This window comes from Micropterus dolomieu, linkage group LG09 (genome assembly GCF_021292245.1).
Source record: "Micropterus dolomieu isolate WLL.071019.BEF.003 ecotype Adirondacks linkage group LG09, ASM2129224v1, whole genome shotgun sequence".
Classification (NCBI taxonomy): domain Eukaryota; kingdom Metazoa; phylum Chordata; class Actinopteri; order Centrarchiformes; family Centrarchidae; genus Micropterus; species Micropterus dolomieu.
Window position 1 is genome coordinate 1,761,222 of NC_060158.1, and position 23,514 is coordinate 1,784,735.

Sequence of the window (23,514 nt, forward strand, 5' to 3'; positions counted from 1 at the left end):
TAAAGCTCTACTGACATTTACTGCTTTTCTACTTTTGAACTGATTTGTACTTTTGAGGTTCATCTCCCAGATGGAATGCACTCTCGCTGCCTTTTTTGGATATCCTGGCCTCAGACTTAGAAGTAATTACTCTATCCCCTTTTATCCTTAAATTGGTTTCCCCTGACTCGTTTTAGAATTAGGCAAAATTTCTGCCAGACGCCTGATTAATTAGACTACTGGTCATCAATCTGACTGATGGATGATTGGAAGGATTTCTGGCAGACCCAAATTTTCTTGGCTGCCTTAAAGTTGGACAGTTGAGTGATCTGATTTGGATTATTGGAGTAGTATTTAACATGTTAGAGTTAACTGTAGTCAATTGGGCCCTCATGGATAGGCATGGGAGACTTCAGGACGTCAATAGTCTTTGATCCTTCAACACTAAACTAGAATTGTGACCTTTTTCATATTCGTGTCAAGTTGAACTTGAACAGAGAACACTTTATTTTGGAGGGAAATGATTCTGCCGTGTTAAACTCTGTAATCCAAATTACATTTCTAAATCTAGCAGCTTCCAAAATGTCAAAAAGCCAAAAGCCAATCTTTTTCTCATGGATCTCCAAATAAAAGCAACTTGGCGTTAACATCCAGTGAGCAGGGCGGCAGTCAAATCATCTGGATTCCTGCTGGAATAAAATCATTGCTGGGTGTATTGATGGCAGCAAAGAAAATGTCTGTATGTTTCAATTGGTACAATTGCTGATCAAGCAGCATGAAAGAACTCATTTTCCATTTGTTAGGAATCACTTCTCTGCGCAGTTAAAAACAACTTGTATTTATATGTCACAGAAGGAAATAGGAAGAAATTCTTATGAATCCAAATGCAGCGTCAGAACTAAAACAACTAAGATCTGAAAATCTGAAGTCTGCCTTCAAATATGGAACATAGCTTTAATAAGAATGCTTGAATGAGCTGGTGTGTTTAATTGATTACAAGTAATTCATTACATTTCAGTCATGCAATGCAATGGAAAATACACTTGGAAACTTAATTATGGAATATGAATTCATTGTAAGTAAACCTATTTATGTTACCATTCCAGAATAAATGGAGATGCAATAAAAGAAAATGTGAAATTTTCATCCTCTCCTATTATAAAATCTAAATTTCAATGGCAATATCAGCATTATAACCTGTAGATAAGATCCTGTAGATAATAATGTAACTGATTGTCTTTCCCTATTAACTACGACTGTAACTTATTTAAAAATTGATAAAACAAAGACAACATAGGTACATAGCTAAGGTACAACTTGTAGTTAAACGTAGGTTTTTTGTCATTGTTCCCTGGCGAGTTATTCCAGGTGTGCAGTGATATGAGTTACACAGATGAGATCTGTAGACTCATCTGTGTAGATTATGGAATATGAATTCATTATGAGTAAACCTATTTATGCGTCAGCAATAATATGAGTGGTTGCTTGTGTGTATAGCAGGAGATGAGAGATGATCTGTGGCTGCAGGTATGTTCAGACAGATAATGTGTTTTGCTACAAGCTCAGTTACTTGATGTGTGCTTGGTTCAGGTAAAAATGTGTAACAGGTGTGTCACATGAATAGGTTGAACTCTTTTGCGTGAATAGCACTCGTCAGGGTGCTTTAATCTTAACCATACCCGTTACCATTAGCAGAGATTTTTTAAAGTCATTAGGGCTGACCCCGAATAGTTGAAGATTCGATGCTTCGATGGGCGGAGCCTGATTCGACTGTCAATGTCACAGTCGAAGCTTCGCAGCGAAACAAGGATCACGCCATTTTGGCGATATCAAGGTCTGATTTTACATAGAAGTTAATATACAGCCTATTACAAAATGCATTTCAACAGTTAATGCTGTAAATAAACATGTAAAACTAAAAAACTTTCAATAATTGTTTTTAAAGTGCGTAAATAAATCCAAAATTGTAACGCTAACCCTGGGTCATCTGTGCGCATGTGTAGGCGTAGCGTGATTGTGTGAAGTGGCAGTGAAGAAACAGAGGAGGAAGAGACGGAGCTCCAGCTTCACTGGTGTTGTGACGATTTGTCACTTGCGGGACTTTTGGATAATTTATCACCATTGATGAACCACACAAAAAATATTTTATGGTTTTTAAATAGCCGGCTACTTGAAATAGACCCGCGAGGAACCGTGACATGCATGTAGTTGTCGGCAGCACGGCATGCAGCAAAACAGTGTACAGTTACAGTGTAAGTTGAATGAATGGAGACTGCAGCTCTGCAGCTTCTCAAGATTAAAGTGGAGCAGGACTTGATTCTGATTCGACTATGTAAACCCTTAGCCGGGGACAGCCCTAGTGGTCATTGAACATAATTCAGGGTGTTCTTGAGTTGATTAGTCACATTTGATATGGTTTTATTCACATTGTAAAATATCTTTTACGTGTGCTCATTAAAACTTGAATAGTAAAATAATAATTAGAAGTTATGAGAAGTTGTTCCCCAACAGCCTGAAAATGTAAAGTATTCTACTGATAACGAATCTGTGCAAAGCAGGAAATCCTCGTGTTTTTAATGCCTGAACCAACAAATATAAAAGTAAAGAGATTCTGGCGGCCTTCTCCCCCGCAGTGTGAGACCTGTTGGGGCGGCCGGTGTTTCCTGTGTTTTATCTCCACGGACGCTCCTCCTGAGGTTCGTTTCTCCTCTCTGTTGGTGTTAGCCTGTAGAGGAGCTGATGTCTCAGAGGAGACTCAACCTCTGACTGTTGTAGGTGTGAATGATCCCACAGGAGACAAACCTTCTGTTCATCACTCTGCTCTTCTTCTTCTCATCTTCCTCTTCACTCTCCGTCATCTGTACTCTGTTTCCTCTCTTACATTCATCCTGTCCCCAGCCAACCCCTCTCCCTCTCTCTCTCTCTCTGCTGCAGTGGTGGAAAGTTACCAAGTATATTCATGCGAGTACTGTACCAGCCTGATAATCAGACTGAATTGTCATTTCATTTTCCCTACATTGCGTTCATGTTGGCTGTTTGGGCGGGAGTTATGGGACTTGTTTTCTATCTTCCACTTCACCAACTAGCCTCTAACTTCATCATAAAACCCAAACTAAGAGCCAAAAACCCCTCATAAAGCTGCACAGTTAATAATTCTTTGTGTCATTGTGAGTCCCTCCTTTCACATTACAGGGCATTTTGATTTATTATTAATATAAAAAATGTGTATTCTTGCTCCACAGCAAACATTTCCCCTGTTTTGTTTTTGTTTGTGTCTCATATCTGCGGTTATTAAAGAAAAAAACAATGCACACTTTGGTTCAAACTCTCTCTCTCTCTCTCTCAATTTCAAATTGCTTTATTGGCATGAACGTCAGAAGAACAATATTGCCAAAGTCTTCTCTCTCTCTCCCTCTCTCTCTCTCTCTCTCTCTCTCTCTCTCTCTCTCCTTGTACACTGAGCTACTTCAGAGACTAGACCATAAACACAGCTGTTGTGGTGATAATACGGTCTTTGTTCAGAGCTCAATCACTCTGAGCTCCATTTTCACATTTTCTATTTGTATCAAGAGGATGAAGTCATATCTTCACTGGATCATTCGCCGCATCCCCACGACTCTGTCTGCTCTGGATGAAGTCTTTCTCTTTTTTTCTTTTGTCTATCACTCTAGTTCTCTTTTCTCTCGCTATCCCAATTGTATTTCCTGTCCTCCCCCCTAACATCTCTCTCTCTCTCTCGCTGCATCCCTCTCCCAGCCTCTCTCTTTATATTGTTTGGTGAAGGTCAGTCTTTGACATTGGAGCACCGGCTCTCCACACAATGAAGCCAGAGAGCTTCAGCTTCGTCTGAGTTGATCAAGCATAATTATGTAAGATTTTAATTCCAAAGTGAAACCCATTAATAAATGGGTCTCTGCTCTCTGTAAAGCTGCTGTGAAATTAAAACTCAGATAAGAGTTGAGATGCCGGCTGGTGATAATTTATATTTTCCTTATTGTCAACAAATCTCATGAACAAACCAAACCCAGCAGTGAACATGTCTCCTAACAAGTCCTGTGTGTCTCACAGCCTGACGTCTGTTGTTGTCCAGAAACTATTAAACCCATCAGTGAGCCTCGCTGCTGCACTGAGTCACATGTTCCTTCATCACCATGAACACACACACTGTAGTTTATTCTGACTCAGTGCACCACATGTGGATTTCCTCCTGTTTGTTTGAATAAAACAACAGTGAGCAGCTGTTTTAGGAAATTATTGAACCTTTTTAAGATTCCTGTCTTCGGTGGGAACCAGTGGGCTTGGAGTTGAGAGCCACAGACAGGAAGGGAGAAAGTATTGAGAGACGGCTTAACATGTTGTTGGTTTGGGTCTGCAATATGGGATTTGTTGATGAAAAAGAAAAACACCAGCCTGATCCTGTATGAGTGCAGCGCTGTTGTGAGGTGGAGTCTTTGGTTCTGGCTTGTCGGTTTGACCTGAACTTCTTTGCTGAAGTTTGCTGTTAAACGTGAACGGCCAAGCAGAGGTTTCAGAACTTTGTGTTGTTTGCCACAAAGTGTACTGTTCATTTTCCCATCTATAGGTAATGGATAAAGAGGCTGAAGATACCACTTGTGTTTCCAGGGCAACAGCACGTTTGCAACACAGCATTAATACAACAAGACATCTTTTTAGCTAAACACATGGAAGTGTGTTTCAATAAACAGCCCATACCCTGATTCAACATCACCTCGCATGTGTGTTTTGCTTCCTTGTTTTTGCATTTGTCCATGTAACTGCAGATTGTGTGCACAGTGTGGTCTAGCTATTTTCAAAACAACAAGTCTTTCAAATTAGGGGGCAAAATGCGTTGTTTTGTCCATGCCAAGTGTTTTCTGATCTGACGGAGGTGGTTAAGGTAAGGAAGAGATCATAAAAATGACCTTATTTTGCTGTTCTTCTTCTTGGGAGGACAAACTCGACAGTTAGTAGGTGTAAATATTTAGCAACAACTAATCTCTACGTAAGAATGAGTTGTGTGGTTTTAATTTGTTGTTGCATTGATCTCCACATAGTAAACGCTGAGCCAAGTCGACCACAGTTGGTGCAGCTGAATGCAGGTTCTGGTTCTGTGGTGCAGTGGTTAAAGTTTAATCCCAATTTCTAACAACGTGGATTACATTTTTCTAGTCTTGCCTGCAGTTTTTTGCAACATTTTATACCTGCACTCTGCAAATATACACATATATATTATTTCTTAAACATGCATTATTAATACCTGTACTGTGTATCCATAGCCCTATTTTTGTAACCTATATTACCTGTAAATTATACTGCTCTGTATATTTTGTCCTGTGCAATTATATTTATTTCTACACAGTGCCACTTCCTCCTGCTGCGACCTGTACAATGTTCCATACAATCACATGTATATAAAAAGGGTATAAAGTGTGCATATTTGTTTTTTTATTTAATGTGTATTTCATCTGAAGCTGCTGAATTTCCCCAGTGTGCAGATCAATAAAATATATCTTATCTTATTTCGATTCTAATAACAGTAAAGTAATTGCTGAAATATGTGAAGATGACGACGTCAAACAAAGTCACGGGTCAAAAAAAGGCGAGCAGTCAGACCAACAAAGACCAACATAGTAATAAACTGGAATGATCCTTTAAGACTTTTGGCTTTAGTTCAGCAGTTTTTTGTGTTTGAAGATCTCCGTAGTTATTGCCTTGTATGTATGTTAGTTTATTTCTGCTCTTCAGCTACTGTGAATGAAAGGAATGTTCATATCATTTATTCATTAATTTTCCCTCCTGAGCTTCTTTTCCTCTCTTAAGGTAAATTCTTTCCTCCTCTCTCACCTTCCTCACAATAATTCCGCTCCTCCCCCTCTTCTATCACTTACAATAAATCCATCCACACCTCCACACATCACTCCCTTCTCCCTCTCTAAATGACCCTAAATCCACCCCCAACCCCCGTCCCCCATTGTACTCTCTTCATATCTCTTTTCTGCATCCTCCTCCTCTTCCTCCTCTATATTTGCTGACAGTGGCGTTTGTTGTTTTCCCTGCTGGCTCGCCTCGAGCTTTCACCCCGGCTGTCCGACTCTCCCGGGTGCAGAGGAGACCCAGGGGTCAATCTGTCACCTTCACACTGCTGCAGCAGCCCTCCACTCATCCATTCATCTCTTTCTTCTTCCATGCCTCTGTCCTCACCCCTTTGTTGCAGGGTTTCTCCTTCAGTCTTTGTGTTTTCTTTTATTCTGTATCATCTTGAAGAAATGAACAGAAACTACTGCAAAAGGATTTTACATGTGAAGTAACCTGCATGTCTCTACAAGCTGTTGTTTGGTCCAAATTATGTTAAAAAAACACAGAAGTGTATCTAGATAACTAGAGAAAATCTCGAAATTTATACAGATACCAGATATGTCAGCAGATTTTGGGGGAAATGTGTCTAAGATGCTGCACAAGATCTGTAATATTTCTATTTGATGAGATGGTACATAAAAAGATGGCATGATACAAAGTAATTTATATAAGACACTTTCAGGCAGTGTGGATAACGCTACACTACAATACAAATTAGATAAGACTTAAGGACTTTACTTACTTTTTTTTAGCATTTCGTCTCTTTAACCAAAAAAAATGCCCACTTTAATCTTGGTCCTAAAAGTTATAAGTATAATGTGCAGAGATAGGGTAGAGAGATATATTTCTCTTAGCTGTTTTGGAGCTATTAATACAACCTTTGTTTTGTTCTGATTCAGTTGGAGGAGATTTCTGGTCTTCGATTAAGTAGTTGTCAGAATTGGGCACATCTCATTGACATCAGCAGCTATATAAAGTTGATTGTCATCTGCATAGCAATGAAAGTTCATTGTGCTTATGGATGATGAGCCATAGCGATGAGTGAGGAAAGTAATGGGACAGAGCCCCTTATGAATCAGAATCAGAAGGAGCTTTATTGCCAAGTAGTGTTTTACTCATACAAGGAATTGCTGTGGTGATCAGGTGCTACACGCAGACAAACATACAGTCAACATAAATAAATGTAGAAATATATAAATATGGGAAGGAAGATGTGCATTATTCTGGGTCTGTGCCGTGCAGAAGTAACGCAAAGGAAGAGAATATTGTGTACATATAAATATGTAAAATGACAACATAAAAATATACAACAAAGATCACCAATCAACAACAAATATGTGCGACGTGCCAGGTCTGAGCCCGACACGAGTTGACACGAGATGAAACAGTAAAATGTTTATTCTTGTTTGTTTATTAGCAGAAAATCTCATAATCTTGCTCACGATAAAAACTGGACATGATTTTTTGGAAAGAACCCTGATTTTTTTCAAAATGTTTTGTCTTCCTTGATGAACATTTTGTTTGTTTCTGCTGAACTTCTGCACTCATTTTAATTAAAAACCATATCTGAGGCAAGTAGTCAGGTGTCCCATGGCTCAGTGTGTGTTTTGCAGATACTAACAAACCATTCTCATCCCAGGGTGTGAAATACCAATCCATTGTCAGGGTGTCTGTGCCTGACACCCTGGGATGAAAATGTGTTGGTACCGTTTGACATTTTAAAAATGAGACAAAAAAATGGCAACAGTGGTCATTTATTCAAACACTTAAAATAACACATTTCATTTACCTGACATGGACCTTTAGTGGTTTTGCAAATAATTACTTCAATCTGTCAGGAGCAAAGGTGACATGTTGTTAACGGTTCACGCCATTCAACATTTTTTCCACCATGTTTACCTTACTAAGGTTATATATAGAAACCAATTGTTTTTGTGAACAAACCTTAACCATACAGTAGGCAAATGAAACACCTGGCTTTCTCTCCGTCCTTCATTCATCTCTCCCTCCTTTCATCTCCCATTTATCATCCCCACCCTGATGGTTTCCTCAGGAATATATTTCTCCCTCACACGGCGCTTCTGCTTCTACTGAAATGTCCTGACAATTTATACAGACCCCTCCCCCCAAACACACATAATTTATGCGTCCTGGAATCCATTTCTGTATTAACATGTGTGTGCTTCTTTGCCCTCTGAGGACCCTGACAGGGTCATGGATTGTGGTGACACTTCAGATAAAGGTTGTTGTGTTTGCGGTGTTGAAGCTCACTCACGGATCTCTGCTCAAGTTGTGCTGAGACAAATGTCCGCTGGTTCATCAGGTTTATTCCATTCGACTTTTTAAATGATTGTCTCACGGTGACGGCTGCAGATCACTGGATGTGATGTTGGACAGGGGAGAAGGCTTTTCAGCTCAGCTTGATGTGGTGCCACAAATGTGAAGTTGGTATTTCTGAAACAACATTTAAGATCTGTTTAATTTACTCTGATCTCAATACTGAGCAGGGCGTTTATTACGGGATCATCAACTGAAAAAATACCACCTTTATTTGAGACAGGCCTTGATTTCTAATTTCCCCTGTTATATTTAATCATATTGTAGTGCTGAGCCTCCCTGTTCTCCAGTCTGCTCTTATTGTAAATTGCTTTTGATGCAAACTCAGCCCTTTACCCGTCTTTACCTGCTGTCTTGAAAAAATTCAGTCAAGTGAAGCTTTCAGGTTAACATCTCAGAAAATCTGTCCCTATTCTTCACTTGTTGTTTTTCTCGTGTCTGGCCGTGTCCTCTGTCGATACCTCCCACTCCTGTTTTCTAAATTATCTGATGAATAATGTGCCGTGAAACTCTTTAGGTTGTCGATAAGTGTCTCAGCACCGGTGCCACCAAGACAGATTCATCTGCTTCTCTTCTGCCGCTGAGTGATGAGCTTTAGATTTTTATTTTCTCCAGAAAACAGAAGAACACCATCACACGGCAGGAAACTGAACTCTTTGTTGTTTTTCTTCCCATAAACCCCCATCTGTTCTTTAAGTTGTTCTTGTACTGCTGCAATTCCTTCATTCTTTTCAATATTCCCTCATAAATCCTTGTCTTTCTTCACTCCTTCTCCGTCGTCATCCCTCCATCTTCAGCTCCTCAGCAGCTGTAGAGACGGCTATAAAACTCAGCCAATGATGACTCAGATCAGGGGACATTTGCATCTGTATTTAGTCTTGTTTTATTCATAAGTGTGAAAAAACTGTGAACATATGGAGTTATGTTGAAGTCATTTAATGCAAATGTGATTCTAAATGACTAATTACACAGGTTCATTGTAGTCTGCCTCACAGTTCAGCATTTGATTAATCCTGAACGTTGAATAAATACGCTGCTACTGGTGACACCGCTGTGGAGATATTTAAACAAATCTTGTACATACAAATCTTGTACATACTTACAGTCTGTAGAGGGCCTACAGACTGTGCAGATTCAATTTCCAGTTATCTAAATATCTTGTGCATCCAGGTAAATATCTGGAATATGTCAAAATTGACAAAAAAATGTTCAGAACAATGATTTGTCCAGACCAGTGGTGTGAAATTAAGATCCATATATCTATAAATTGTAATATGGTTAGAATTGGGATTAGCTTCACCCCAAACGTATCCCCCAGGAGTCACAAGTTGTTTCCCCAGCAACCAGCGGCTGAATGACGGACTTAACCTTTGTACAGACTGTTTACAGAATACAGTGAAACAGATGCGGCTCCTCGAGGAACAGCTTTCTTTGAAATCAAAAGGCAGCTAAACTTCAGAAGGTGACCCCAAGAGAGAAACCTCAGGAGAGGTTTCTCCGAAAATAGTGTCTAGTTTGTTCATATACTACTTCTCATAGTGAAGGAAGTGTTCTGTTCTTGCATGTTCAGGTTGGATGGCTGTACATGGTGTGGTGCTTGTGACTTGGCAGGTATCATTTTGAACATTTTCTCATTTCATTATAATTATAAAAATTATAATTAGCCGCAGTTAGTTTTCCTTCAAAATGCATGTGCTGTTGCAGATTAGTCGTCATTGCTGAGCGACAGGGCTGCACGACTCCGTCACTATCGGCATTCTTAACAAGAAAATAGGAGCGATCAGATGCCTTCCTGATATATGAACAGAGAAAAACATTCAAGCTCTACTTGATACCGCACCATTCGTGATTGTTGTCAGGGGATTGTGATTTTTTTTAAACCAGGAAGTCAGATAATTGATGAAGACATGTTTGAACATTATTAGTATTTTCACATTACTTAAAAACCATGTAGAACTTTAAAGGATTGTGTGGCCTCAGTGGAAACATGAACTCTTTGAATGAAGTCTTGTTCATAATGTCTTGTGTCTCTATTTCTGCTTCTTCTACCCTCTCTTTTATAAACATAAAAATTGGCACTTGACCATGTTCCTTGTTAACAAATAGTAGTTGATAAAATGAAAAAACAGATCAACTCTTCTGATATAAAACACCTTTTGAACAATGTTCTGTTGCTGTGAGAAATCCGTCAGTTTTGCACCGTGCTGCTTCCTGCCGCTGAGCGTACCGCAGGGCGCTGGGTTTCAATTTTTTTTCTAAAGTAGACCAACACTGTGTGCAGGAATTGAACCTCACTCCTTCTTCGCTCCTGCTGCCTCCCTGCTGTTTTCAGAGGCGGAAATGTGTCGTGTGTCAGCGGCTAAATGAAGGGATTACCATGTCATTATAGTGGTTTGAGTCAGCAACACTTCATGATGCCGCCACTGCAAAACAAAATCTCCTTATCCCCTAAAGGGAGAGAAAGCTAATATCCTATATTTAGGTGAGCATTAAGGGCCATTACCCGACAGACAAAGTGCTTTATCCGGAGCGCTCCTCCTTTGTTGGGTTGGAGCCTTTTTTCCTCTTTTATTGCATCTAAAAAGAGGTGGGGAAGAAATCATTCTTCACATCAGAAAAGCCCACAGCCAGCTCTGATGTTTCCTCTCTCAGCTGAATGAGATGAGCTAACAGCAGGTCAGGCATGAAGCAGGAAAGTCACATTCATGATGTAACCTTTAAAGCTGCAGATGGATGGGGAGGGAGAGTTTGGGGTTTTGAAGATTAGAAGGCGTGTTTTCTAACCTTTTGTGTTGAAAAATGTATTCATGTTGACCGAAGCGGCTTCAGTTCAGTTTAAAATGCTGGAGATCCTTTTGTCCCGCTGAGCTAAATCTTTAAAGCTGCTCTTCTTCAGGGATTTCTGTTGACTGGTAGCAGCGAGAGCCAAAACAGAAAGTGTGTGATGTTTATGTAGTGCAGTGTAAAGTCAGGCTGTGGTGGTCGGGCTGGTGGACGGACAAATCAACAATGATGTCCCAGGTTTATGGCAGAGTTTTTATTATTTAATAATTTTGCCACTTCTTAAGCCCCTGATGTTATCCCACCTCAGAGAACTGTGACCTGGATGAATCTTCACAGACTGTTTTTAAGGTGCTATCGACCTCATGAGCTTCAACAACAAGGACGAGATCCGACTCCATAAATTTCATCTCTGCTTGTTATCATCTTTACTTGCATTTTAACAAATATCTGATCAGTTGGACCAGATTATTTGAATCTTTGATCGTTGGGTACACATTCGATTTTCAACTCAAGAACTGGCCCACCAGCAATAATATCTGGCCAGGTTGCTTTGATAGCAGAAAAATAAAAAATAAATAAATTGATTGTGGCTGGTACTGAAATAGATCTCAGTCATGACAGCAACAGTTACTCACACAATCACTTCATTGCTGGGACGTGCACACTCACTGCAGCACGTTTTATTGTGAGCATGTGCAAAAGTGTCCTTATAATCGGTTTGTTTAACGAGGATGGAGAAAAAAAATCTGCCGTATGTTGGGATCAATCATACAACTTTCCCGACACGAGTCCCTCACACTACCGACATAGCTAAACGTGCATACGAGTAACAAAGGATTTTAAATAATTTGATATGTTCTGGCCTAACGGCTTGGAAAAAATCTTTCGATGCCAGACTTAGTTGTCGACCCCTGGCTTACACATCAAAGGGAAAACTAAATGAAGCCCTCAGCTGTTGGGGGCACTGTAAACTAAGTGATGATAATGGCAGAGTGGCAGTTATGGGGTTGATTAATTTTACAATTGCTTGATTTTATTACAGATCAAAACAGTCAAATAGCCTACGTTTTAATGTTAATCAGTAAACTGTCGGCTACAACAAACAAACAACATAATGAAAACATTTAAATAATTAATATATAATTATTTATAAATAAATAATTAAGAGTTGCTCGGCTCAGCTTCTCACACTCTGGACTCTCAGTAATGAAGTTTTCCTTCAAAATGCATCTGCTGTTGCAGATTAGTCGTCTTAAATGTCATTTCTGAGAGACAGGGCTGCACGACTCCGTCACTGTCGGCATTCTTAACAAGAAAATAGGAGCGATCAGACGGCTTCCTGATATATGAACAGAGAAAAACATTGAAACCACACCATTTACGAAAAAGAACTACACATGCAAGTGTAAAAGCATATATGAATAAATTAATTGAAGTATAGATCACCTTAACCAAGAAGGTTCATGTTAGGTTTTGTTATTCATTGTCAGTCAGCAGCATAAGATAAGCTATTAACACATTTCATTGAAGTTTGGTGGACTGCACTGCACTGAAAAGCTTTTGTTGTCAGATGATTGATAAAGACATCTTTGAACATTTTTACTATTTTCACATTACTATATTAAAAAAACATGTAGAATTTTAAAGGATTGTGTGCCTCCAACCGGTTCTCACTCCCAAGTTGTCACATATGGACACATGGTCTTTTGAAAATGGCGATGTTTCGAAACGCTGGCGTTTTATTTTGAAAGTCTAACCGGATGTTGCATAGTTATTGTTGTGCTTGTGACTTGGCAGGTATCATTTTGAACATTTTTTCCTTTCGTTATAATTATAAAAAATTTAATTATTTGTCCTTCAGAATGCATCTGCTGTTGCAGATTAGTCGTCTTAAATGGCGTTGCTGAGAGACAGGGCTGCACGACTCTTGCAGTCTTAACATGAAAATAGGAGCGATCAGACGCCTTCCTGATATATGAACAGAGAAAAACATTAACCGTTAATTACAGCACTGACTGCACAGCAGCCATCAACCTGGTTCTGCACGCATCTAGTCTTCCAGTCTGCCTCGCTCTTCCCCGGCTCACTGTCCGATCACTTCAACCCTGCAATAAATGTTCATCTTTAAACCCCAGTCTCCTCCCTCTCTTAGTCCTGCATTCAGAGGTCCTCCAGCCTAGCCGTAACAAGTTAAAAACAAAGGTTTAGTAATAATAACACCCATCAGATTCTCCCTTACTCATGTCATTGCCAGACTTTGTTGGGCATTCATCCCTCTTCAGCTGTTCTGCTATCAAACACGTAGCTCTGGCTCATGAAATGACAGCCTGCTGATCAACAGACATATAAACAATTGGCATAACGGCGAGTTTCTGGGGCTATGACTGGACAATATTTGGTTAGTGAATGGTCAGTTTAGGGTGGCCAAAGATCCTGAAAAATTGGGACAGTCTTGAATTATGAGCAGTTGTCCCGACTCCTCTCCTGTCAGAAAATTTGAGTAAACCTGAGTTTTGAGTAGTTATAGCTTAATACAAAATGGATAAAAGAGTCAGCTAAATGAATAAATGTAATGTGTCAACACACGTGATAGTGAAAGTTATAATCGCAAGGACAGAAGAAGTGTAGCTGCAGGCAGATCTGATTAACAACGCGCTGATGAAATCAATTAAAATAAATACATCGTATGCAACAGTTCATGATTGACTCCAACTTACTTACAACGCAGCCATTCAGACTTCATGAAGAAAAAGAAGTGGACACTGATTCATATTTCTTGCTATGTTTAGGAGGTCAATATGCTAATAATAGGTCATATGTTTTAATTAGAAAATGTCTTAATAAACGCTTCCTTAACTGGGTGTTTGTAAAATTCCTTAACCTTTCCTGTAGAGATCAAATTCATAGAAAACCCAATCTCTGAAGTCCATGATGAAAAACATCTCTTATTCAACGGGGCACTGCTGTGTTATTGTGTCTGTTTCTGCCCCAACAAACCCCACTCTTCAACGCTCTCTTCTTCACTCTCTTCATCATCCAAAAATATCGTCTCATATGTCCTCAGGACATGTTCGGTCCGCGGTTGCCGACCCTCGGCCGTCTTCACTTGTAAAGCTGATGAACCGGGACTTTAAAGCCTTCTGCTCTGCTGCACTCGCTGTGAGTCGCTGCGAATGAGTGTCAGCTAAATGCCTCCAATGTAAAATGAGATGGGATTGAAAGCAGTTAATAGAGTTGCGGCTGTGATTAGCCTCGGAGCTGCTGCAGCGAACTGCGGTGGCGGTTGGTATCAGCGGGGTCCCGCCGGCTCTGTTTGCTAGCTGACATGATAGCACTTCCTGCAGGAAAGACCCTAATTAATTGTTATCATCATTGTTTATTTCTGCCTGCAGCCATTTCTCATTTCCTGTCTCAGCTCGCCATCACGTCTCTTTCTGCCCAATATTCTGTCACTCACATTGTTGCATTCTTATTCTTCCCTTTCTTTTCTTATTCATCACTCTGCCGTTTCCTGCCCTTTTCTATCTCCGTATGTCTCTCTGTTTGTCCTTCTCCCTTGATGTTTTGTTTTCCATCCCACCGTCTCAGTTGCTCTCCAGCTCTTTCTTTATCATTCTTTATTTATTTCATGCACTGGTTGGGAAACAGCAGGTTGTTTCACAGGGTCGTTTTGGAGGTACTTGAAAATTGAGCTTTGAAAAATGAATAAAAAAACAGTAATAGAACACAGACATCTTCTTTATTAAGGCATTTCAGACTGCATTTAGCCCCAGAGCCAGCCATAAGCCACAGGGTTGTGCATGACATACATTTCATTATCTGACCATCTGCCCATGTCCACGAGGGTCCATGAGTGTCCTCCTCTCATTTGGAGTACAAGTTGGAAAAACAGTGACTCTTTGGTTCCATCTCCTGAAATAATTTCTGCCTCTCGAACACATTTTTGCACGATTCGGACTTCTGTTAACCAACAGTCGTGCGTTCAAACTCTGGGATGACAAAACATTCAGCTTGGAAACACTGGAGAACATAATTAGTATGTATATCAATCATTTAGTTTAAAACCGTTACGCCTGCATTATCATAATCATCTGTGTTATGTAAGAGAAGCTCTCTCTTCCTGTCTGCCATTGAAGGCTTTTATCTTACACTCTTTACCTCTCTGCGGTTGGCGTCTCACCCTCTCCATCAAGCTCGTCCCGATCGACTCGAGCCAATTTAAATTCCATTTGGGAATCTCATTTAAATTCATGTGGGAAGTCTCATTGGCAGGGCGGCGATAAACATTTACCGAGGGGCGGGTTAAACAAATCAACAAATCAAGAAAAGAACATGGTGTGTGTTTGTGTGTTTGTGTGAGTGTGAATGGGGGGGGGGGGTTGACATAACTCAACTGTCCACGCAGTCATCCAAAGATGAAGCAGTTGCATGATGGGATTGAACAGTGGTAGATGTTTGTCGGGGCTCTGCGCCCGCTGTGTTGGTGTTGTTCTGAGAACTTAATGCAAACATGCAAAAACACACACACACTCACGCTAATGAAAAAATCTCGCTTCAGTCTCTCTAATCTACTTTGAAGATTTGGAGTTTCGTCATGCTCCCCCGCTCAGCCATTTTAAATCTCTCTCTCTCCCCCTGCAACACGTGATGGTCTCTTCATCCCTCGCTGACACTTTTGTTCTGTAATATTTTCTTTCAAGCCTTCTCTTTTCTCTTTCTCTCTTCTGTCTTGCTTTCCTATCTTGTTTTACATTTTCCTCTCTCCTCCCTCTCATATTCACATTTTGTCTCTGTTTCTCCTTTTGCCTTTCCTTTTCTCTAACCTTCTCTTCTAATCTTATGTTCACTCTCTCCATCACCTTTGCTTTCTCATCCTCATCCATCCAGCTAACTTTCAAAACAGAGTTCATATCTTATATCTGTTACACTGTAACACCCAAACAGAAAAACTGCTCAGTCCTTTGTCCTCTTTTAGTTGGCAAACAACGACCTAAAGTGTTGACCACAGCCAGCGCATGGTTACTCTGCAGAGTCTCAGCTGCTCTCACCTGTATTGTGTTTTCATGAAGTAGAACTTTTGATTTAGGTGTTGTAATCAACAAATAATCCAGAAATAGAAACTTTTTTTTAATTGCTACCACTACCATGTGATCAAATGATAGAAATCTGACCAGAAACTTGATGCCAACTTTTGTTACAGTTTTCGATATTCTGCGGTACGGCCAAGTTTCAGTTGGTTCCAAAAAAGTACCGAGATTTGACATTGGATGAAATGATCCGATTTCATTTGTCATTATTTTTGTTTACTTAGTGGTAATGAATCCTCCTGTCCACCAGGTGGAAGTGCAGACAGCAAGGAGACCACTAGCTGACGTGATAAAATGAGCAGCCTGTCCCTACAGGTCGATTAATATACAGACACCCATTATTTATGTTATTAGCAACCTCTAGTGGCCAAACCTAGCACTTTCAGACAGGAGAATGGCGTTTAAGTCCCATGTGAACCCAAGTAAGTGTTTTAAAGAGGTGGCTTGTTCCCTCTCCTTTATTGACTTATATAGGCCTACCTTTTTTGTGCATGTACTAGGTTTGCAAAGGGAGTTCCCATCTCCCACAGAAAACTCTGCTCTGAACTGCCTGAAAACAGCTCGTTTGTAGTCCAGGTCGCTTCCCTTTCGAAAGCTAAATGCGCCTCATATAACGCTCGCCAAGCGGCTACTCCGACACGCCCTCAAAAACAGCGAGCTGCAGCACACAGCTCTCCTCTCCCTTCCAAACACTAGCTACCCTCCAGGCAGTCAGTGGACATAAAGTTGTTCCTGTGATGTAGAGACAGAGCTCAGTTAAATCTTTATGGATACAGATTAATAACTCACCGCTCTGAAACTCTCGCTCCAGTCCGTGTTGCCGAGCCGGTCGGCAACACGTACGGCTGAACCCGAGCCGTTTACCGGCTTCTCGCTGACCCGCCCTTCTCTGCTTCTGATTGGCTAGTGGTCCTTAACTAGGAACTGAGCATGTGCAACTCCCAACAAAGATCATTTAGAGGCAAGATGTATCACTCCATAGCTAAAACGAAGCCTTCAACACAGGCTGAAAAGAGGAGCTGCAGCAATGTGACAACATGACATGAAAATATGGTGTTTTTTGAAAATTAAACCATGTAAACCTGCTCTGGTACAACCCCTGAATAAGATTTAGAACCTGAAAATGAGCAGAATACCACCTCTTAAAGTTAAATAGCGTTTTTGACTTCCGTCACGTGACTTTCGTAACTTTAACCCAACCAAAGATCTCTTCTTAAACCTAACCAAATAGTTCTGTTGCCAAAACCTATCCAGACTAGGACCCTTTTTAACAATGTTTTCCATGTGACTTACGTAACATGCTGACTGTCTGGTAAGCCAGACGCTGTCACTGGACTGACACGGCAAACGCGCATATGTGTCATTGGACTTTCCAACAGCCACATGTCATTTTGGGACCTTTGACAATCGATCTATTTTGTTGTTAAGCCATGAGGACGTGTTAAATTTGAGTGATCACAGGTTTGGATGTGTTGTTGCAATGGCAAAAATATGAAATACCTTGATAGACAATAGACCAAAAAGCAGGACGCATAAAGCATATGTCTGTCGCTTACAATTCCAATCAGTCAACAGTTCAAACAAAATCATTTCAACAGTAAATAACAACGGCTCAATGGTCTTCATTCTTACTTTGAAAGTATTTTCACTTAACTTCTCACAGCTGATAAGGTTTCTGTGTGTGTGCTCCGCTGTAGCTGATGAATACAATGACAACATGCTGTGAAGCTCATAAAGATTGTGACAGTGTGGTGTGTGTGATGCTTGTTGTGATGTTTGCTCATGGAGCAGCTGTGTTGACTGTCAGCAGAGAGACTTGTATGTCTGTAGGATGTTTTACAGGCGCTGGTGGTATTTAATGATGCTGTAAAACATGTGTGGCAGTGGTTAAATTTCAATAATTTAAATCAAGACTCATAGTCGGCAGATTGTAATATGATACGATATGTTCTACATGTTGTACTAATGAATCATCCTGTCCTGCAGGTGGCGGTACAGGCAGCCAGCAGACCATTCTCCATGAGGAGCAGTGGAAGATGCCGGCTCTGCCAGCACTGCTGCTGTCGATTTACGTCGCCGTCCTGCTGCTGACCATGGCACCACTCTCCTTCAGCCAGGCCAACACCCTCTCTGCTGTCCGGATGGGTGAGTACATCACCACGACATGGGTTTGAATCCAACCATGTCTGTTTTTCTGTCTGCTGTAAACACCGATGCTGCTAACACGTAAACATTTAAGAGGCTTAATTTTGTTGTTGAGTGAGTCTTGATACAGAAACACTACATAAATTCCCAATCATTTAGATTTCTTGCCAACAGTGCAGTAGCCTGTTACAGCCAAGTTATTTTCACTTGAATTTATCTCCCAGAAGATTTAAAGTCAGGCAGGATAAGAAGCCACGTCTGGTTTTGATCTTATGACCCTCTGGCTAACAACCACAACACCATGTCAATTGAGGTCATGTCAGTGTTGGTAATGTGGGAGATAAAAACCCTCAGACCGGGCCAGAGGCCTTATGGGCCTTCACTCTCACACTCAATTCTCTTAAATGTAACTGTAACTTGGACTTAGATGGATTGTAGTTATTTTAATATAAATGGTATTCTTTTCAATGAGACACAGATTCCAGGTTCCATGTTCTTGTGCTGTGCACATGATGACCTTCACAGCCTTCAGAGTTGCAGTCCAAAGGTCTTTCGTATTCATGTGTCTTGTATTTTATCAGGCTAGAGTGCAGGTGCTAGCAACAGTTTGTTAAAATCCATAAAGGGCCCATTGTCCCGCAGTCGGAAATACAATCAATTCCAAATTATAGACTGAGCCTCTGATACGGGCTGCAAGCAAACCTGTTCAACTGGCCGGGTGTGTGTGTTCTTTACAAAAATGTGAAGGCCATAGCCTGAGAGCAACAGGCTGTGAACGTGTTAAACATTACCCTGGTATTTAGTCGTTATCAAGCTAGGCATATGGAATATTCATCATGGCTAAATGCAAAATAAAATCAGTAAATTATCTTGATTCTAACTTTTCAGGGTCCCTAGATATTTTGGCGAATCTGGAATCAGTTTCCTTTCTTGTGCACACTCAGTATTATGACTTGCCTTCCTGTGCATCGTTGTGTTCCATCGCTGTCAGATCCAGGTAGCGCTTCCTACGTTGCTTTCATTACTCATATTGCTTACGGTTCCTTCTACTTTAAGCAAACTGCTCTATTAAGCTACGTGATGACATCGGAATGGGTGGATAGCAACGACCTGTTGTTTGTCTGGGGGATTTTAGATGCTAATAGAAGATCTGACAAAAATAAGCTCCTGATAGAAAGTGTCATTATTGACCCAGAATCCCACAGTATCTATGAATAAAAACGCACACACAAACAGATCTTCTGCATTAATCCTCTCTCCTTTGTGACGGTGTTAACATATAAAAACACACACGTCGCCTCTATTTTTGAATGCTCTTCCCTCGCTCGCTCCGTTTTGTTGTTTTTCTATCGCTCTCATCTTGTGTTTCCTTTATGTTTTGTTTCTCCTCACCACCCATCGCTGTCTCTGTTTGCCATGCTGAAACCTCTCACACAATCTCTTTGCTTTGTTTGCCCCCCCTTCCCCACCCGAGGCTTCCCTTTGTACCGCCGCTTGCTCTGCGTTTTCATTTCGTCTTCCCTCCTCGTTTTGTTTCCGTCCCAGGGTGGATAATTTGTAAGTGCAAATAAACGCGGCAGAAACTGGATCAGGAACGTCTCCATGACTTTCCTTCGTGATTCTCGGCGAGACCTGAGCGCCGCTCTGCTATCAGCGCCTCTTATTTCCCGTCTTCATCATGCCCCGCAGAGGAAGATTAACTCCAGTAACTTTACTTTACGTTGGAAGTTCAGCTCCCTCCCCGCAGCAGATTAGAAAAAAAAAAATCCTGTTCATCTCTCAGCCCTGTTGGCCCCGAGTTCAAATCCCTGTTGCTTTTATCAGGCAGGGCTGCTGCAAAACCGGCGGGCACTTACATCCAAGCTGCCATGGCAACCGGGTCACCTGGCAATGTGTAATGGCTCACCTTTCACTCTTCCATTAATTTTAGCTGACTGCACCACACACTCTCCCTTATATTCTTTTGTCTGATAAGTGGAGTTACAGAAGTCTCACTTTCACCCTCACAGATGATGATATGGAGAGGAAGTTACTGTTTATTTAGAAAGAAAAAATAACAATTGATCTTTAAACAAGTCCCAAATGTCAGTCCGACTCTCAATATTTCCTGACTTCCTGTCTGTGGCTCTTAGCTCCAAGCCCATTGGCTCTCCCTAAATACATAAATCTTTAAAAATTCACAAATTTATAATTTCAGGTTTCAAAAGGCTCAGTAATTTCCTAAAACAGCTGCTCAATGTAGTTTTTATCAAACAAACAGGAGGAAATGGTGCATTTAGATGCATTCAGATTTTGCTGTAGTGAGTGTCTGGGGCAGCAGGGCAATGGATGTGGCACTGAGTCAGAATAATTGTAATAAATTACAGTGTGTGTGTTCATGGTGATGAAGGAACAAGTCAAATTATAAGAGTGGAAAGTTCTTGTTGTTTTTTCCAGTTCATTATGAATAATTCTCAATAAGACTTTATTGCCCCACAATGGGGAAATTCACTTCAGCAGCTTCAGATACAACACAACAGATACGAAAGTACACATTAATTAATTAAATAAAAGGCTCAAAACTCAGTAACTTGCTAACTCAAGTAGACATCTGACAGGAAGGCTGCTGGTTACACTGATTTTGAAGTAGGAAAAAGAAGATAATATCTATTGCTGTTTCCGAGTTGTTGAAAGACAAAAAAAAAAAAGGCAAATCAACAGACTGTGTGTGTTTGTTAAAATTCAGCCAAAAATGCTTTTTGACTGTGTTCAGGTGCATGGATGTTTCCTTTTAGCTGCATTTCTCTCTTCAAGTGGTGGAAAATCTAATTTAGTTCCACTCAGCTATAACCAAATTCTTTTCAAGGGTCGTGATTCAGCAGCTGAGAAATAAAAAGGACTGTGTGAAAGTGTTTTGTCATTCAAGGACTCGGGTCATGTTGGGAAACAGCCAGCAGTCACATGCTGGTACAGTTTGTCCTGCGGTGGATACTGTAGGGCAGAGTTATGTGCTGCTATGGCAGGTAACCAAACATCAAGCGATCATCAGGGGGCACACACATGTTCATCTTTGATCTTTGCAGGTGCTGGGTAACAATCATCTGAACAAAAGATAAAAATACCCACTCACCGCTGTCTCATTCTCAATTCTTCTATGTCCAACATTGACATGACAACATTTTGACCACAAATGGCCTTCCTCAGGTCAGTCAGACCTGGAAAACCTGTGCGATCAGCCTCTATACAGCCAAATGATGTATCATAGGAAAGAAAAAAAGAGTTGTGGTGAGTCAAGGAGCCGTCAAATTGTATCTAGATGCTTGACGAAGATGGCGTCCTTTCGTGTCAATGCAGATTATGGCAGGGCAGAAAAGAAAAAGCCACCACTAGTTTGAGAAGCAAATGGTTGTCATAGATAGACAGCCCTTAGAAGTCAGCATCTCTGTACTGTAAGACATTTCAAGGTCGTTTAACTTGGAAATGCAAGTTCACCTGCTCCCTTGAAAATAATAAATAAGTTAACTCAACATGACGATTGCATTTATTTCTACTAGCAAATTAAAGTCGATAGAACTGTCTCAATGTTGCTTTTTTAGTTGATTAAACGTTTTGTAACTTCTTTAAATGAAGATCATTTATATTCCAAATTTGTTTTTATTTAATGTATAGGGATTTTCTCAGGTACCCACTCAACCGTAGGCATTAGTCTTTTCAGGTTTTCCACAAAAGTGTCTATATTTAGTTGGAAATTAAATACATGACTTATCGGTAATGTATAATTAGTTAATTATTATGTCCATGCTTTAACTTTGTGATGGTCAGGGCTGGACTGGTAATCTGGCATACCGGGCAAATGCCCGGTGGGCCGATGCACCTTTGGGGCCGGTGTAACGTAAATTATTTATTTATATAACTGTTTTTTAAAAATGGGCCAACAAATGACCCATGAAGCCAAAAATGCCAGGGCCGATGTTTTGTTTCTGTCCAGCCCTGGTCATAGTTGAAAGAAGATGCAGTAACTATTTTTTTCTCTTGCTCCCATCCTTACACACCCACCTTTTTTTTCAACTGATAACATACCCAAGTTAAATCAGCACATCTGACAACAGTCTCAAATAGTCAATACAAGGACTGAATGCAAGTTTAATTTTTTAAAACTTGCTCGCTGAGTTAAAAAGAAGTAGTAAGTTGACGTATCTAAACAGGGCTGTAATGAATAACAGTGAGGGGTTAGCACGTGTTCTTTATCATCAGTCATTCACTTTTTTATGTTATTTGGAATTAAGTTCAGCAGTTGGAAGTCATTTTATTCCTGTAAGAGTCAAAATGTAACTAAAACTATTTGGTTGAACTTGAGCTTGACAATGTTTTTTTACATGTTCTTTGTCAGTAGACATTATTTGATCCACCTCACCCCTGTTAAGGTCAATTTTTAAACCAATAAGGATGAAAACTCTTCCGAATCATGGTGGAAAGCAAGTAAGTGGACTGTGTGATGAGATGGTTCTGTTACTCAGTGGCGGTCTGGCCATCCGGAGTACTATTTATTACTAATAATAAAGCCCCGCCCCGTCCGTCACGCTAACACACACCCCAGTGACACTGACAGCTGGGAAAAGAGCTACAACAGAAAATGGAAAAGTAGATTTTAATGTTATGTTAAGAGTTGGGCTGAAAAGTTCAGAGACAAAAGAGTCAAAGGTCTTTGCTGAAATGCACTTCTTGGTTAAGGTCAGGTAAAGGCCATGGTCAAAAAAACTATGCTGACTGTTGACAAGATACAAAGATAATTTAGCAAATGAGGATACTTTTGGACCTTCTCTTCAAAAGTAGATGGACAGAACAGATTTTTAAAAAAGTGCTTGAGAAAGAAACACTGCCTATTTCACACACTCCGTCCTATCGCTGCATAAATTGTGTTTCAGAAAGTTCACATGGCAACAGGGTTCGGAGAGGGAGGTTGGTAGTGGGGATTGAGGTTTCAGATGATCTTAGGAAATCTGACAAGCATTTTGTTTAAAGCAAACTGAGACCTGAAGAGGTTTTGCATCTGTAAAGCATCATGTGACTTCTCCCTTTCTGCTGAGAGAGGAGTTTGAGGTGTTTTGAGTAAACATCTCATGCTGATGTTTGCTGGGGGAGGACAGTATCTGTAGAAAACAATTTCTCATTTGTTGAATTTGTTTTTGTGAGTGGCTTCGATTGTTGTACTAGAAAAAAGGCTGAAAATGGGAGTATAATGATTTTGGTGCTCGTGTACTTTTTAAGTAGCTTCAAATCATCATGTTTTTTAGAAACATCAGACCTGTAACTGCTAAAGTAGGCATATTTTCCCTGCCTGAGGAAA

General features: G+C 40.4%; 1 protein-coding gene across 1 annotated transcript in view; it reads left to right on the forward strand.

Moving 5' to 3' along the window:
* LOC123976939 (glutamate receptor ionotropic, kainate 5-like) overlaps positions 1-23,514 on the forward strand; it is a 203,242-nt gene that overhangs the window by 73,284 nt on the left and 106,444 nt on the right. The window contains exon 2 of the mRNA XM_046059354.1: positions 18,030-18,188. Coding sequence (XP_045915310.1) covers positions 18,030-18,188 — 159 coding nt within the window. The remainder of the gene's footprint in view (positions 1-18,029; positions 18,189-23,514) is intronic.